Consider the following 15,831-nt stretch of genomic DNA (forward strand, 5'->3'; position numbering starts at 1 on the left):
TGGAGAAAGAGCGTTCTGAAGAGCACATGTCACTTAAAGTTTGGCTAGTCCTGTCCTGCAGCGTTTGGCTAGTCCTGTCCTGCAGCGTCTGGCTAGTCCTGTCCTGCAGCGTCTGGCTAGTCCTGTCCTGCAGCATTTGGCTAGTCCTGTCCTGCAGCGTTTGGCTAGTCCTGTCCTGCAGCTTTTGGCTAGTCCTGTCCTGCAGCGTTTAGCTAGGCCTGTCCTGCAGCGTCTGGCTAGGCCTGTCCTGCAGCGTCTGGCTAGGCCTGTCCTGCAGCGTCTGGCTAGGCCTGTCCTGCAGCGTCTGGCTAGTCGTGTCCTGCAGCGTCTGGCTAGTCGTGTCCTGCAGCGTCTGGCTAGTCGTGTCCTGCAGCGTCTGGCTAGTCGTGTCCTGCAGCGTCTGGCTAGTCGTGTCCTGCAGCGTCTGGCTAGTCGTGTCCTGCAGCGTCTGGCTAGTCGTGTCCTGCAGCGTCTGGCTAGTCGTGTCCTGCAGCGTCTGGCTAGTCGTGTTCTGCAGCGTCTGGCTAGTCGTGTCCTGCAGCGTCTGGCTAGTCCTGTCCTGCAGCGTCTGGCTAGTCCTGTCCTGCAGCGTCTGGCTAGTCCTGTCCTGCAGCGTTTGGCTTGTCCTGTCCTGCAGCGTCTGGCTAGTCCTGTCCTGCAGCGTCTGGCTAGTCCTGTCCTGCAGCGTCTGGCTAGTCCTGTCCTGCAGCGTCTGGCTAGTCCTGTCCTGCAACTCTTGGCTAGTCCTGTCCTGCAGCGTCTAGCTAGTCCTGTCCTGCAGCGTCTAGCTAGTCCTGTCCTGCAGCGACCCCTGTAGAGCTCTGGAAGATCCAAGATGAGCCTTTTATGTTAATAGAAGCCCGTCTGTTTGCATCACGCTGTCACCTGTCACCTGTCTCCTGTCACCTGTGTCCTGTCACGCTGTCTCCTGTCACCTTTGACTCTCATCGACTCTGCCCCCTAGATAGTGTGAAACCACCTGCGCTGTCACGAGAACACAGAAGTTTAATTTGTATCCTGGGAAAGTGAATCCAACGTCTCTTCATTCAGGTGGCCAGGGCCTAAAATTAACACCTGCCATCTGCCGGTTTTGTTTCTTAACTGGAAAATGAATCGCACAAAGTCCAAGAACTGCGACTACTATAGCCTATCCCACCTCGTGTTGCAACGCTGCCTGGCTGGGGGGCTGTGCGCACGTGAAGAGCTGAGTTAAAATATTCATTTTTAGAAGCGCAGGGCACAGGTATAAAAGTTTGTCTAATTTACTTGAAAAGAAAAGTCGACTGAAGTGTCACGTTGTTTCTTTTCTATCTACGTGGTTTTGTTCACAAGCTAGGTTGGTTTTTCAATGTTTGAGTTTCAACACGCTAGGGAAGAGAACGTAGCACTTCTACTAATCAGACTCAATCTCACAAGCACAAACATGAGTCCCGTTCCCACGGTAACCCACCGCCATAAAAACTTCTTATGGCTGGGCATTTCAACTCATCCCCTATTGAAGATACAGCGGGATATTGGTCATCTTGCACTTCCTAAGGCTTCCACTCGATGTCAACAGTCTTTAGAACCTTGGTTGATGCTTCTACTGTGAAGGGGGAATGAGAGGGGAACGAGTCAGAGGTCTGCCAGGAGCAGCTGACCATGCGCGGTCACGTGGAAGTTAGCTTGCGTTCCATTGCATTTCTACAGACACGGGAATTCTCCGGTTGGAACATTATTGAAGATTTATGTTAAAAACATCCTAAAGATTGATTCTATACTTCGTTTGACGTGTTTCTACGGACTGTAATGGAACTTTTTTAAACTTTTCGTGTGGTCCTAGTAAACGCGCGTCTGCTCGGGCGTCATTAATATGGACTACGGGGCTGAACGCGCTAACAACAAGGAGGTATTTGGACATAAATTATGAACTTTATCGAACAAATTAAACATTTATTGTGGAACTGGGATTCCTGGGAGTGCATTCTGATGAAGATCATCAAAGGTAAGTTAATATTTATAACGCCATTTCTGACTAATGTTGACTCCACAACATGGCGGATATCTGTTTGGCTGTTTTGGTCTCCGAGTGCTGTACTCAGATTATTGCATGGTATTTTTCCGTAAAGTAAAAAAAAAAATCTGAGACACCGGTTGCATTAAGGATAAGTTTATCTAAAGTTCCATGTATAACAGTTGTATCTTTTATCAACATTTATGATGAGTATTTCTGTAACTTGAAGTGGCTCTCTGCAAAATCACTGCATGTTTTGGAACTACTGAACATAACACGCCAATGTAACATGAGATTTTTGGATATAAATATGCACTTTATCAAACAAAACATACATGTATTGTGTAACATGAAGTCCTATGAGTGTCATCTGATGAAGATCATCAAAGGTTAGTGATTAATTATATCTCTATTTCTGCTTTATGGCTGTTTTTTTCTGTGACTTGGCGGTGACCTAACATAATCGTTTAGTGTGCTTTCGCTGTAAAGCCTTTTTGAAATCGGACACTTTGGTGGGATTAACAACAAGATTACCTTTTAAAATTGTATAAGATGTATGTTTGCTGAATTTGAATTATGAGATTTCTGTTTGAATTTGGCGCCCTGCACTTTCACTGGCTGATTAACGGGGTCACAAAAAAGTGATTGGACTAAATACCACATTACTTTTTACTAGTTGAAACATTACAAAGCATGCACATCTGTTTTTTTTTGTGTTTTGTTGGTGTCATTTAAGCACCGATATTATTAATAGTTTAGCTGGTAAGACATTTGAGTGGCTGGTGGACCAAAAATAACATTTTAAGGCCATTTGAACCATTTTGATTGTTATTCTCCATCCTAAATAAACGTTTATTATTTTCTCACCAGGCTGGGCACAAACCCACAGAGTCTCTGCCTTCTGACCAGAGCCATAGTGAATCCTCCACTCAAACTGCTGGGATGACTGTTGGCGTGAAAGAGGAGGAGCAAACACTTGGACTGAAGATTAAAACTGAAGAACTGGAGGAGGAGGAGGAAGAAGAAGAAGAAGAAGAAGAAGAAGAAGAAGAAGAAGAAGAAGAAGAAGAAGAAGAAGAAGAAGAAGAGGAGGAGGAGGAGGAGGAAGTTGTTGGGCTGATTAATTCTGATGGAGAAGAAATGGACTGGGATCCTTCTCTTCTTGGTATGTTGAGATGAGTTTGTGAGTCAGGTAAACTTTCCCAAAATGCCCAGGTTTTTCAGAAATCCTGGTTGGAAGATTCCCGGAATCAGCAGGGAATAAACAGGAAATCCGGAATCCTCCAGCCAGGATGTCAGTAAAACCTGGGGATTTTCTCTTGACTCGTCTGCTGCTTTGTTTAACTTGTTCCAATTTCTTTCACACAGGATATAATCCCAGTCAGAGTTCTGACATTGATGAGAGTCCCTCTACATCAGGAGAACCTGAACATCACCAGGAGAATCACAACGCTAAGAGCTCTCACTGCTGTTCAGTGTGTGGAAAAGACTGCCAAAAATTATCGGCGCTACAAAAACACATGAGAATTCACACAGGAGAGAAGCCTTACCCCTGTACTTTGTGTGGAAACCAATTCCGTGAGAAGGGACACCTGAAAGCACATCTGAAAACACACACTGGAGAGAAACCTTACCACTGCCCCACCTGCGGGATGAAGTTTGCCCATTTGGGAGCCATGAAAATACACCTGCTGACACACACTGGAGAGAAACCTTACCCCTGCTCTGTGTGTGGGAAGAGTTTTACCCAATCATCGCGTTTGAAGCAACATTTCCGGACGCACACAGGAGAGAAACCTTACTCCTGCTCTGTATGCAGGAAGAGTTTTGCAAGACCAGCAGACCTTAAAGTCCACCACAGAGATCACACAGGGGAGAAACCTTACAGCTGCACTGAATGTGGCCAGAGCTTCACCAGTTCCCACAACCTATGGAAACATCAGAAGACCCATCTACCACCTGGACTACCACAACCTGTTGAGTTTGACAACCACAACCAAACACCAGAGATGAATGCTAAAAACGAAGGACTGAAGGAGGAAGATGAGGAGGAGGAGGAGGAGGAATTTGGTGTTCTGATCAATTCTGATGGAGAAGAAGTTGGATTGGACTTGGATCCTCCTCGTCTCAATCCTCCGAGTTCCGAGGCAGAGGAGAGTCCGTCAACATCAGGAGAAACTGAACAACACCAGGTGAACCACAATACAGCTCTGAGGTACAGCTGCTCTGTGTGTGGGAAGCAGTTCAACCACAAAGGACATCTGAGAAGACACGAGAGTGTGCATTCAGTTGAAAAACCTTACGGTTGCTCAGACTGCGACAAGATGTTCGGTTCCACCATAGCTCTGAATAGACACAAGAAGTTACACAGAGAAGAGAAACCTCACATTTGCACAGTGTGTGGGAAAGGTTTTGTTCAACTGTCACGTTTGAAGGAACACTACCCGACGCACTCGGGAGAGAAACCACACTGCTGCTCTGTGTGTGGGAAGCGCTTCACTACTGCGTCGTACCTCAAAACGCACAGCAAAGTCCACATGGGGGAGAGTCCTTATACCTGTAACATATGTAGGAGAGATTGCCAGAAGTTGTCCGCATTCAAGTTACACATGAGGATCCACACAGGAGAGAAGCCCTTCAGTTGCACTGTGTGCGAGAAGCAGTTCACTCAGAAAAGACATCTGCAAGACCACCAGAAAGTACACACTGGAGAGAAACCGTACCCCTGCCCCCATTGTGACAAGCGGTTCAGCTTCTCCTCTGCCTTAAAAAGACATCAGCAGTTACACACAGGAGAAAAACCCCACTGCTGCTTTGTGTGTGGGAATAGTTTCTCTCAAGCAGGGCGCCTGAAAGAACACCTACGGACACACTCGGGAGAGAGACCTTTCTCCTGCTCTGTCTGCGAGAAAACCTTCAGAAAAGCTTCTGAACTCACGATACACAACAGATCTCATACAGGAGAGAGACCGTACAGCTGTGCCGAATGTGGTAAGACATTCACCAGTTCTATGAAGCTGGGACGACACAAGAAGATCCATCAGAACACAAAAACTGAAGAGGTTCGGACTAAAGATGTGAAGAGTATTCCATAAGTATTGATGATGATGATGAAGAAGTGGAGGCTGCCTCCGCAGTTAGTGGATGCTAGTAGGGTGAAGAGGAGAAGGAGCAGCCTCTACAGTCAATGGATGCTAGTAGGGTGAAGAGGAGGAGGAGCCTCTACAGTTAGTGGACGCTAGTAAGATGAAGAGGAGGAGCCTCTACAGTTAGTGGATGCTAGTAGGGTGAAGAGGAAGAGGAGGAGCCTCTACAGTCAATGGATGCTAGTAGGGTGAAGAGGAGGAGGAGGAGGAGCCTCTACAGTTAGTGGAAGCTAGTAAGATGAAGAGGAGGAGCCTCTACAGTTAGTGGATGCTAGTAGGGTGAAGAGGAAGAGGAGGAGCCTCTACAGTCAATGGATGCTAGTAGGGTGAAGAGGAGGAGGAGGAGGAGCCTCTACAGTTAGTGGAAGCTAGTAAGATGAAGAGGAGGAGCCTCTACAGTTAGTGGATGCTAGTAGGGTGGATAATCGTGATGATTGAAAGAGTGCCGCTTGATGACCGTTGGTCTCCTAACGAGGTGCCGGTTTAGACTGGGAATGATGAACAATGATGACCTCATAATGTAATATATATATATATATATATCTGCACACTGATGCATGTTTCGCAAGAATTGTATTTTTTATTTTAAGTGAGCAATGTTTTTTGTGAAAGGTTAATGGTTTCAAGATTAAGCCAATTTGTATCAAATACATTTAAACTATAAAAAAGAAAGAGAATAGCATGAAAAGGTGTATAACGACAGCAGACTGAACGGTATGAAGCAGACAAACAAAACATACTATCACACATCAGTCAATCCAACGTGAGAAATGACATGAGCAAACGAGCCGGTGGTGTCTATAAACATTTTAATAAAGTGCTCATTGTTCTTTCTATTTTATTATGGTTAATTCATGTGATTAAATATGCTAATTATGCAACAATCCAAATATTAGGTTTGTAGTCCGTAGAGTAGCTCTTCTTCCCTGTTCTTAACACTTTACAATAACTTGTCTTTTAATATCAATGTTCATAATCTTAGCAAACGATGTTAGTTGTTTTAGAATGTCGAGATTGTTCCAGAGTAGGATATTGCTGAAAGAAGCGTGTGTGTGTGTGTGGACAATCATTTCAGAATGAGGTGTTTGTGGTATAGTGATATGGATGTGATGTCATAATCATGTTAAGTGATGTCATAATCATGTTACGTGATGTCATAATCATGTTACGTGAACAATGGAAATAAAAGTATAGATAGTGAATGTGCTAGTCCTTTCATTGTCCGCAATCGTTGTTGATGTTGTTGATGACATTTACACTACGGCATGCCACTACTACGACACCTCTTCAACATATGTGGTTTCTGGTTTTAGTGGAGAGGATCTAGCCTGGTACAACCATCCAGAGGTCTCGTGAGCTTGCGTTCCGATTCGCTACAGCGGTAATCAGGGGCGTCGTCCTGCTTCATGCTTCCGGGGTCCCCATTTTTTTGAACGGGCTTTGACAATTCTATCATCAAATTTGTGAAATATTATAAACTTGGTGGTATATTGGCCTATACCACACCCCCTCGGGCCTTATTGCTTTATTATACCGAGGCTGTCAGCCAATCAGCATTCAGAATATATTCTTGTTTGTGGATGAATGTACTTCTCCCAGATGAATTTGATGATGTTTTTACAATGAAGACCATTCAAAACCATTCAAAACTCCTCTACAAAAGGGAATAGACTACCAGGCTACTTCCTGGAAAACGACGGATCACTTTCGTACCGTATACACAAGGCTAGCATTGGAAGGGCGAGAAGTGTGGGGGACGATCAAGAGGATGAGTGGGGTTCAGAAGGGATAGGATCCCGTGTTGACCAGTGGGAGGATATGGCAGTAAGATAGGAGGAAGCGGAGACGATGGCTAAAGCATTTCTCCTCTGTCAGAAGGAGAGAATGAGAGGGGACCACCCTACTATGGTAGAGGTGAAGAGGGCAATAGGCTGGGTTTCTCCTCTGTCAGAAGGAGAGGGGACGCACCCTACTATGGTAGAGATGAAGAGGGCAATAGGCTGGGTTCCTCTGTCAGAAGGAGAGAGAGAATGAGAGGGGAACCACCCTACTATGGTAGAGGTGAAGAGGGCAATAGGTTGGGTTTCTCTGTCAGAAGGAGAGAGAGAACGAGAGGGGACACACCCTACTATGGTAAAGGTGAAGAGGGCAATAGGCTGGGTTTCTCTGTCAGAAGGAGAGGGGACGCACCCTACTATGGTAGAGGTGAAGAGGGCAATAGGCTGGGTTTCTCTGTCAGAAGGAGAGAGAGAACGAGAGGGGACACACCCTACTATGGTAGAGATGAAGAGGGCAATAGGCTGGGTTTCTCCTCTGTCAGAAGGAGAGAGAACGCACCCTACTATGGTAGAGATGAAGAGGGTAATAGGCTGGGTTTCTCTGTCAGAAGGAGAGGGGATGCACCCTACTATGGTAGAGGTGAAGAGGGCAATAGGCTGGGTTTATTTTTTTTTGTACCTTTTATTTTGACAGAGAGTCAAAGCTGAGACCAAGGTCTCTTTCCCAGATGAGCCCTGGATAGCACCACAATACTGGGTTGGCAGGGGTAGCCTAGTGGTTAGAGCGTTGGACTAATAACCGGAAGGTTGCAAGTTCAAACCCCCGAGCTGTCGTTCTGCCCCTGAACAGGCAGTTAACCCACTGTTCCTCGGCCGTCATTGAAAATAAGAATTTGTTCTTAACTGACTTGCCTGGTTAAATAAAGGTTAAAAAAAAATACACATCAACACATTCAACTACACATTTAAAATAAACATTATACAGGAAAAGCAAAACACAATCATAAAAAACAGCCAGTCTTCAGTAACGAGGTCACCTAGCAACCGTCTGAAATACCTTAGAGGCATTAGAAAAGGCATCAGCCAGTTGTCTCTTGGGTCGACTTCACCTGAGCAGGATGAGCTGTGTCAGGTTGGCCCATTTCAGTGAAGAGGCGCTGGATAACGTAATGGAGTCTACTGAGGGTGTAGTGGTGCCAATTCAGATGAGGTGCTGGATAACGTAATGGAGTCTACTGAGGGTGTAGTGGTGCCAATTCAGATGAGGTGCTGGATAACGTAATGGAGTCTACTGGGGGAGTAGTGGTGCCAATTCAGATGAGGTGCTGGATAATGTAATGGAGTCTACTGGGGGTGTAGTGGTGCCAATTCAGATGAGGTGCTGGATAACGTAATGGAGTCTACTGGGGGAGTAGTGGTGCCAATTCAGATGAGGTGCTGGATAATGTAATGGAGTCTACTGGGGGAGTAGTGGTGCCAATTCAGATGAGGTGCTGGATAATGTAATGGAGTCTACTGGGGGAGTAGTGGTGCCAATTCAGATGAGGTGCTGGATAATGTAATGGAGTCTACTGGGGGAGTAGTGGTGCCAATTCAGATGAGGTGCTGGATAATGTAATGGAGTCTACTGGGGGAGTAGTGGTGCCAATTCAGATGAGGTGCTGGATAATGTAATGGAGTCTACTGGGGGAGTAGTGGTGCTAATCCAGATGAGGTGCTGGATAACGTAATGGAGTCTACTGGGGGAGTAGTGGTGCTAATCCAGATGAGGTGCTGGATAACGTAATGGAGTCTACTGAGGGAGTAGTGGTGCCAATCCAGATGAGGTGCTGGATAACGTAATGGAGTCTACTGAGGGAGTAGTGGTGCCAATCCAGATGAGGTGCTGGATAACGTAATGGAGTCTACTGGGGGAGTAGTGGTGCCAATTCAGATGAGGTGCTGGATAACGTAATGGAGTCTACTGAGGGTGTAGTGGTGCCAATTCAGATGAGGTGCTGGATAACGTAATGGAGTCTACTGAGGGTGTAGTGGTGCCAATTCAGATGAGGTGCTGGATAACGTAATGGAGTCTACTGAGGGTGTAGTGGTGCCAATTCAGATGAGGTGCTGGATAACGTAATGGAGTCTACTGGGGGAGTAGTGGTGCTAATCCAGATGAGGTGCTGGATAACGTAATGGAGTCTACTGAGGGTGTAGTGGTGCCAATTCAGATGAGGTGCTGGATAACGTAATGGAGTCTGAACTGAGGGAGTAGTGGTGCCAATCCAGATGAGGTGCTGGATAACGTAATGGAGTCTACTGGGGGAGTAGTGGTGCCAATTCAGATGAGGTGCTGGATAACGTAATGGAGTCTACTGAGGGAGTAGTGGTGCCAATCCAGATGAGGTGCTGGATAACGTAATGGAGTCTACTGAGGGTGTAGTGGTGCCAATTCAGATGAGGTGCTGGATAACGTAATGGAGTCTACTGGGGGAGTAGTGGTGCTAATCCAGATGAGGTGCTGGATAACGTAATGGAGTCTACTGAGGGTGTAGTGGTGCCAATTCAGATGAGGTGCTGGATAACGTAATGGAGTCTGAACTGAGGGTGTAGTGGTGCCAATTCAGATGAGGTGCTGGATAACGTAATGGAGTCTACTGAGGGTGTAGTGGTGCCAATTCAGATGAGGTGCTGGATAATGTAATGGAGTCTACTGAGGGAGTAGTGGTGCCAATCCAGATGAGGTGCTGGATAACGTAATGGAGTCTACTGAGGGTGTAGTGGTGCTAATCCAGATGAGGTGCTGGATAACGTAATGGAGTCTGAACTGGGGGAGTAGTGGTGCCAATTCAGATGAGGTGCTGGATAACGTAATGGAGTCTACTGAGGGTGTAGTGGTGCCAATTCAGATGAGGTGCTGGATAACGTAATGGAGTCTACTGAGGGAGTAGTGGTGCCAATTCAGATGAGGTGCTGGATAACGTAATGGAGTCTACTGAGGGAGTAGTGGTGCCAATCCAGATGAGGTGCTGGATAACGTAATGGAGTCTACTGGGGGAGTAGTGGTGCCAATTCAGATGAGGTGCTGGATAACGTAATGGAGTCTACTGGGGGAGTAGTGGTGCCAATTCAGATGAGGTGCTGGATAACGTAATGGAGTCTACTGAGGGTGTAGTGGTGCCAATTCAGATGAGGTGCTGGATAACGTAATGGAGTCTACTGGGGGAGTAGTGGTGCTAATCCAGATGAGGTGCTGGATAACGTAATGGAGTCTACTGAGGGAGTAGTGGTGCCAATTCAGATGAGGTGCTGGATAACGTAATGGAGTCTGAACTGGGGGAGTAGTGGTGCCAATTCAGATGAGGTGCTGGATAACGTAATGGAGTCTACTGAGGGTGTAGTGGTGCCAATTCAGATGAGGTGCTGGATAACGTAATGGAGTCTACTGAGGGAGTAGTGGTGCCAATTCAGATGAGGTGCTGGATAACGTAATGGAGTCTACTGAGGGAGTAGTGGTGCCAATCCAGATGAGGTGCTGGATAACGTAATGGAGTCTACTGGGGGAGTAGTGGTGCCAATCCAGATGCCAGGGGAGGAGCCAACGAGGGCATCAAGCTATCGGCCAATAGCCCTAATCGTGTTTAAGGTTGCGTACAGAGAGGCTGACCAACTTCCTGGAGAGTAGGCCACGTCAGCGTGAGTTCAGGAATCGAAGGGGAACTACGGAACCCAGTGGTCTGCCTAGAAGCAGAGGTCAAGAAGGCCCAGGTGAAGACAGACAGACACAACCTTCTCCGTCTGTCTGTGATGTGGAGAAGACGTATGATACGATCTGAAAGGAAGGGGTTGCTAATGAAGCTGTTGTAGGAAGAAGGAAGAACAAGTGGACAAAGGTCAGGGTGGGGAAGTCTCTATGGAGCCGCTACATAGTGGATCATGGTACACCGCAGGGGGCGTGATTAGTCCTCTTCTGTTCTCAATCATCATTAATTATGCTTACTCTCAAGGTACGGCGGGATATTGGAAGGTCTCTATTTGCAGGTGATGGGGTCTTGTGGAAGAGGAGAAGAGGGGGTATCATACACAGCCGGGAAGGGACAGGAAGCCATTGAGGAGGTAGAGCGTTGGGCATTCATGTGGTGATTCAGGTTCTCTGTGGGGAACTCGGACAGTGTTCTTTACCAGGAGGAAGGTGGGAGATGAAGCAGGCTTGAGGTTTTATGGGAGAAACTTGTAGAGGCTGTGGGCCTTCAGGTTCCCACTAAGTTGACCTGGACAGAACACATTGACACTAAGCTGGTTATACTAGGCTGACCTGGACAGAACACATTGACTCTAGGCTGGTTATACTAGGCTGACCTGGACAGAACACATTGACTCTAGGCTGGTTATACTAGGCTGACCTGGACAGAACACATTGACTCTAGGCTGGTTATACTAGGCTGACCTGGACAGAACACATTGACTCTAGGCTGGTTATACTAGGCTGACCTGGACAGAACACATTGACACTAAGCTGGTTATACTAGGCTGACCTGGACAGAACACATTGACACTAGGCTGGTTATACTAGGCTGACCTGGACAGAACACATTGACACTAGGCTGGTTATACTAGGCTGACCTGGACAGAACACATTGACACTAAGCTGGTTATACTAGGCTGACCTGGACAGAACACATTGACACTAGGCTGGTTATACTAGGCTGACCTGGACAGAACACATTGACACTAGGCTGGTTATACTAGGCTGACCTGGACAGAACACATTGACACTAGGCTGGTTATACTAGGCTGACCTGGACAGAACACATTGACACTAAGCTGGTTATACTAGGCTGACCTGGACAGAACACATTGACACTAGGCTGGTTATACTAGGCTGACCTGGACAGAACACATTGACTCTAAGCTGGTTATACTAGGCTGACCTGGACAGAACACATTGACACTAGGCTGGTTATACTAGGCTGACCTGGACAGAACACATTGACTCTAGGCTGGTTATACTAGGCTGACCTGGACAGAACACATTGACACTAGGCTGGTTATACTAGGCTGACCTGGACAGAACACATTGACTCTAAGCTGGTTATACTAGGCTGACCTGGACAGAACACATTGACTCTAAGCTGGTTATACTAGGCTGACCTGGACAGAACACATTGACACTAAGCTGGTTATACTAGGCTGACCTGGACAGAACACATTGACTCTAGGCTGGTTATACTAGGCTGACCTGGTCAAAACACATTGACACTAAGCTGGTTATACTAGGCTGACCTGGTCAAAACACATTGACACTAGGCTGACCTGGACAGAACACATTGACACTAGGCTGGTTATACTAGGCTGACCTGGTCAAAACACATTGACACTAGGCTGACGTGAAATTTACAAAGTTGTTTCTCACAAGGGTAGCAGGTTGTGAACTCTGCAAAGAAAGTTTCCACTCTGAGAAGAGTGAATGACTGTAATACAAGGCATTAATAAAAGACATCTCAGTAACCAAAGACAGAGATGAACATTTAACTGCCTGACTGGTTACATATGTAATGGGGGATTTATTACAATAAACAGTCAAAGGGAAAACAATTTGCACAATGAAATAATCTATGTGGAAGAATTGTCTGTAGAGCTGAGAGCATTCTGTAGAGCTGAGAGCATTCTGTAGAGCTGAGAGCGTTCTGTAGAGCTGAGAGCATTCTGTAGAGCTGAGAGCATTCTGGAGAGCTGAGGGCATTCTGGAGAGCTGAGAGCGTTCTGTAGAGCTGAGAGCATTCTGTAGAGCTGAGAGCGTTCTGTAGAGCTGAGAGCATTCTGTAGAGCTGAGAGCGTTCTGTAGAGCTGAGAGCATTCTAGAGAGCTGAGAGCGTTCTGTAGAGCTGAGAGCATTCTGTAGAGCTGAGAGCATTCTGTAGAGCTGAGAGCATTGTGGAGAGCTGAGAGCATTCTGGAGAGCTGAGAAGCGTTCTGTAGAGCTGAGAGCATTCTGTAGAGCTGAGAGCGTTCTGTAGAGCTGAGAGCATTCTGTAGAGCTGAGAGCATTGTGGAGAGCTGAGAGCATTCTGTAGAGCTGAGAGCGTTCTGTAGAGCTGAGAACATTCTGTAGAGCTGAGAGCGTTCTGTAGAGCTGAGAGCGTTCTGTAGAGCTGAGAGCATTCTGGAGAGCTGAGAGCGTTCTGGAGAGCTGAGAGCGTTCTGGAGAGCTGAGAGCGTTCTGGAGAGCTGAGAGCGTTCTGGAGAGCTGAGAGCATTCTGTTGAGCTGAGAGCGTTCTGGAGAGAGACCCCCACACCCCCCCCCCCCCCTTCTTCCTGTCTCAGCGTTAACTCAAGACACATTATCTTCACACATTTTAGATGCTTTTTACTGACAGACACAAGTCAATAATCAGCTAGGCCTGATTATAATCAGCTAGGCCAAGTCAATAATCAGCTAGGCCTGATTATAATCAGCTAGGCCAAGTCAATAATCAGCTAGGCCTGATTATAATCAGCTAGGCCAAGTCAATAATCAGCTAGGCCTGATTATAATCAGCTAGGCCAAGTCAATAATCAGCTAGGCCTGATTATAATCAGCTAGGCCAAGTCAATAATCAGCTAGGCCTGATTATAATCAGCTAGGCCAAGTCAATAATCAGCTAGGCCTGATTATAATCAGCTAGGCCAAGTCAATAATCAGCTAGGCCTGATTATAATCAGCTAGGCCAAGTCAATAATCAGCTAGGCCTGATTATAATCAGCTAGGCCAAGTCAATAATCAGCTAGGCCTGATTATAATCAGCTAGGCCAAGTCAATAATCAGCTAGGCCTGATTATAATCAGCTAGGCCAAGTCAATAATCAGCTAGTTCTGATTATAATCAGCTAGGCCTGATTTATAATCAGCTAGGCCAAGTCAATAATCAGCTAGGCCTGATTATAATCAGCTAGGCCAAGTCAATAATCAGCTAGACCAAGTCAATAATCAGCTAGGCCAAGTCAATAATCAGCTAGGCCTGATTATAATCAGCTAGGCCAAGTCAATAATCAGCTAGGCCAAGTCAATAATCAGCTAGGCCAAGTCAATATTCAGCTAGACCAAGTCAATAATCAGCACTGCCTAAACTGCTGGCTTCCCCCAATAGGTATATGCCTATACACTTGTGATTTGAAACAATCCACAGCTATTTATTTGAAGGAGCTAATGGCCCTCTGTGGCTGAGTCAAACTCTCTGGTAATGACTCTCTGTGGCTGAGTCAAGCTCTCTGGTAATGACTCTCTGTGGCTGAGTCAAACTCTCTGGTAATGACCCTCTGTGGCTGAGTCAAACTCTCTGGTAATGACCCTCTGTGGCTGAGTCAAGCTCTCTGGTAATGACTCTCTGTGGCTGAGTCAAACTCTCTGGTAATGACTCTCTGTGGCTGAGTCAAGCTCTCTGGTAATGACTCTCTGTGGCTGAGTCAAACTCTCTGGTAATGACTCTCTGTGGCTGAGTCAAGCTCTCTGGTAATGACTCTCTGTGGCTGAGTCAAACGCTCTGGTAATGACTCTCTGTGGCTGAGTCAAACTCTCTGGTAATGACTCTCTGTGGCTGAGTCAAACTCTCTGGTAATGACTCTCTGTGGCTGAGTCAAGCTCTCTGGTAATGACTCTCTGTGGCTGAGTCAAACTCTCTGGTAATGACCCTCTGTGGCTGAGTCAAACTCTCTGGTAATGACCCTCTGTGGCTGAGTCAAGCTCTCTGGTAATGACTCTCTGTGGCTGAGTCAAACTCTCTGGTAATGACTCTCTGTGGCTGAGTCAAACTCTCTGGTAATGACCCTCTGTGGCTGAGTCAAGCTCTCTGGTAATGACTCTCTGTGGCTGAGTCAAACTCTCTGGTAATGACTCTCTGTGGCTGAGTCAAGCTCTCTGGTAATGACTCTCTGTGGCTGAGTCAAACTCTCTGGTAATGACTCTCTGTGGCTGAGTCAAGCTCTCTGGTAATGACTCTCTGTGGCTGAGTCAAACTCTCTGGTAATGACTCTCTGTGGCCTGAGTCCAAACTCTCTGGTAATGACTCTCTGTGGCTGAGTCAAACTCTCTGGTAATGACTCTCTGTGGCTGAGTCAAGCTCTCTGGTAATGACTCTCTGTGGCTGAGTCAAACTCTCTGGTAATGACTCTCTGTGGCTGAGTCAAACTCTCTGGTAATGACTCTCTGTGGCTGAGTCAAACTCTCTGGTAATGACTCTCTGTGGCTGAATGAGTTCTCTGGTAATGACTCTCTGTGGCTGAAGTCCAAGCTCTCTGGTAATGACCCTCTGTGGCTGAGTCAAGCTCTCTGGTAATGACTCTCTCCTCTGTGGCTGAGTCAAGCTCTCTGGTAAATACCCTCTGTGGCTGAGTCAAACTCTCTGGTAATGACTCTCTGTGGCTGAGTCAAGCTCTCTGGTAATGACCCTCTGTGGCTCAGTCAAGCTCTCTGGTAATGACTCTCTGTGGCTGAGTCAAGCTCTCTGGTAATGACTCTCTGTGGCTGAATCAAGCTCTCTGGTAATGACTCTCTGTGGCTGAGTCAAGCTCTCTGGTAATGACTCTCTGTGGCTGAGTCAAACTCTCTGGTAATGACTCTCTGTGGCTGAGTCAAGCTCTCTGGTAATGACTCTCTGTGGCTGAATCAAGCTCTCTGGTAATGACTCTCTGTGGCTGAGTCAAGCTCTCTGGTAATGACTCTCTGTGGCTGAGTCAAACTCTCTGGTAATGACTCTCTGTGGCTGAGTCAAGCTCTCTGGTAATGACCCTCTGTGGCTGAGTCAAGCTCTCTGGTAATGACCCTCTGTGGCTGAGTCAAGCTCTCTGGTAATGGCCCTCTGTGGCTGAGTCAAGCTCTCTGGTAATGATTCTCTGTGGCTGAGTCAAGCTCTCTGGTAATGACTCTGTGGCTGAGTCAAGCTCTCTGGTAATGAAT

General features: G+C 46.7%; 1 protein-coding gene across 5 annotated transcripts in view; it reads left to right on the plus strand.

Annotated features, from left to right (window-relative positions):
* The window catches only part of LOC139395687 (zinc finger protein 850-like), a 31,287-nt gene extending 24,946 nt beyond the window's left edge, over nt 1-6,341 (plus strand). For 3 of the 5 annotated variants that reach the window (XM_071143017.1, XM_071143018.1, XM_071143020.1), the window contains exons 6-7: nt 2,864-3,158; nt 3,362-5,479. In XM_071143017.1, coding sequence (XP_070999118.1) covers nt 2,864-3,158; nt 3,362-5,088 — 2,022 coding nt within the window. In that variant the 3' untranslated portion in view covers nt 5,089-5,479. Of the gene's footprint in view, nt 1-2,863; nt 3,159-3,361 lie in introns of all 5 variants that reach the window. The other 2 variants (XR_011630571.1, XM_071143016.1) reach the window with 2 other exon arrangements.
* The last annotated feature ends 9,490 nt before the right edge of the window (nt 6,342-15,831 follow it).

This window comes from Oncorhynchus clarkii, unplaced genomic scaffold (genome assembly GCF_045791955.1).
Source record: "Oncorhynchus clarkii lewisi isolate Uvic-CL-2024 unplaced genomic scaffold, UVic_Ocla_1.0 unplaced_contig_12496_pilon_pilon, whole genome shotgun sequence".
Lineage (NCBI taxonomy): Eukaryota > Metazoa > Chordata > Actinopteri > Salmoniformes > Salmonidae > Oncorhynchus > Oncorhynchus clarkii.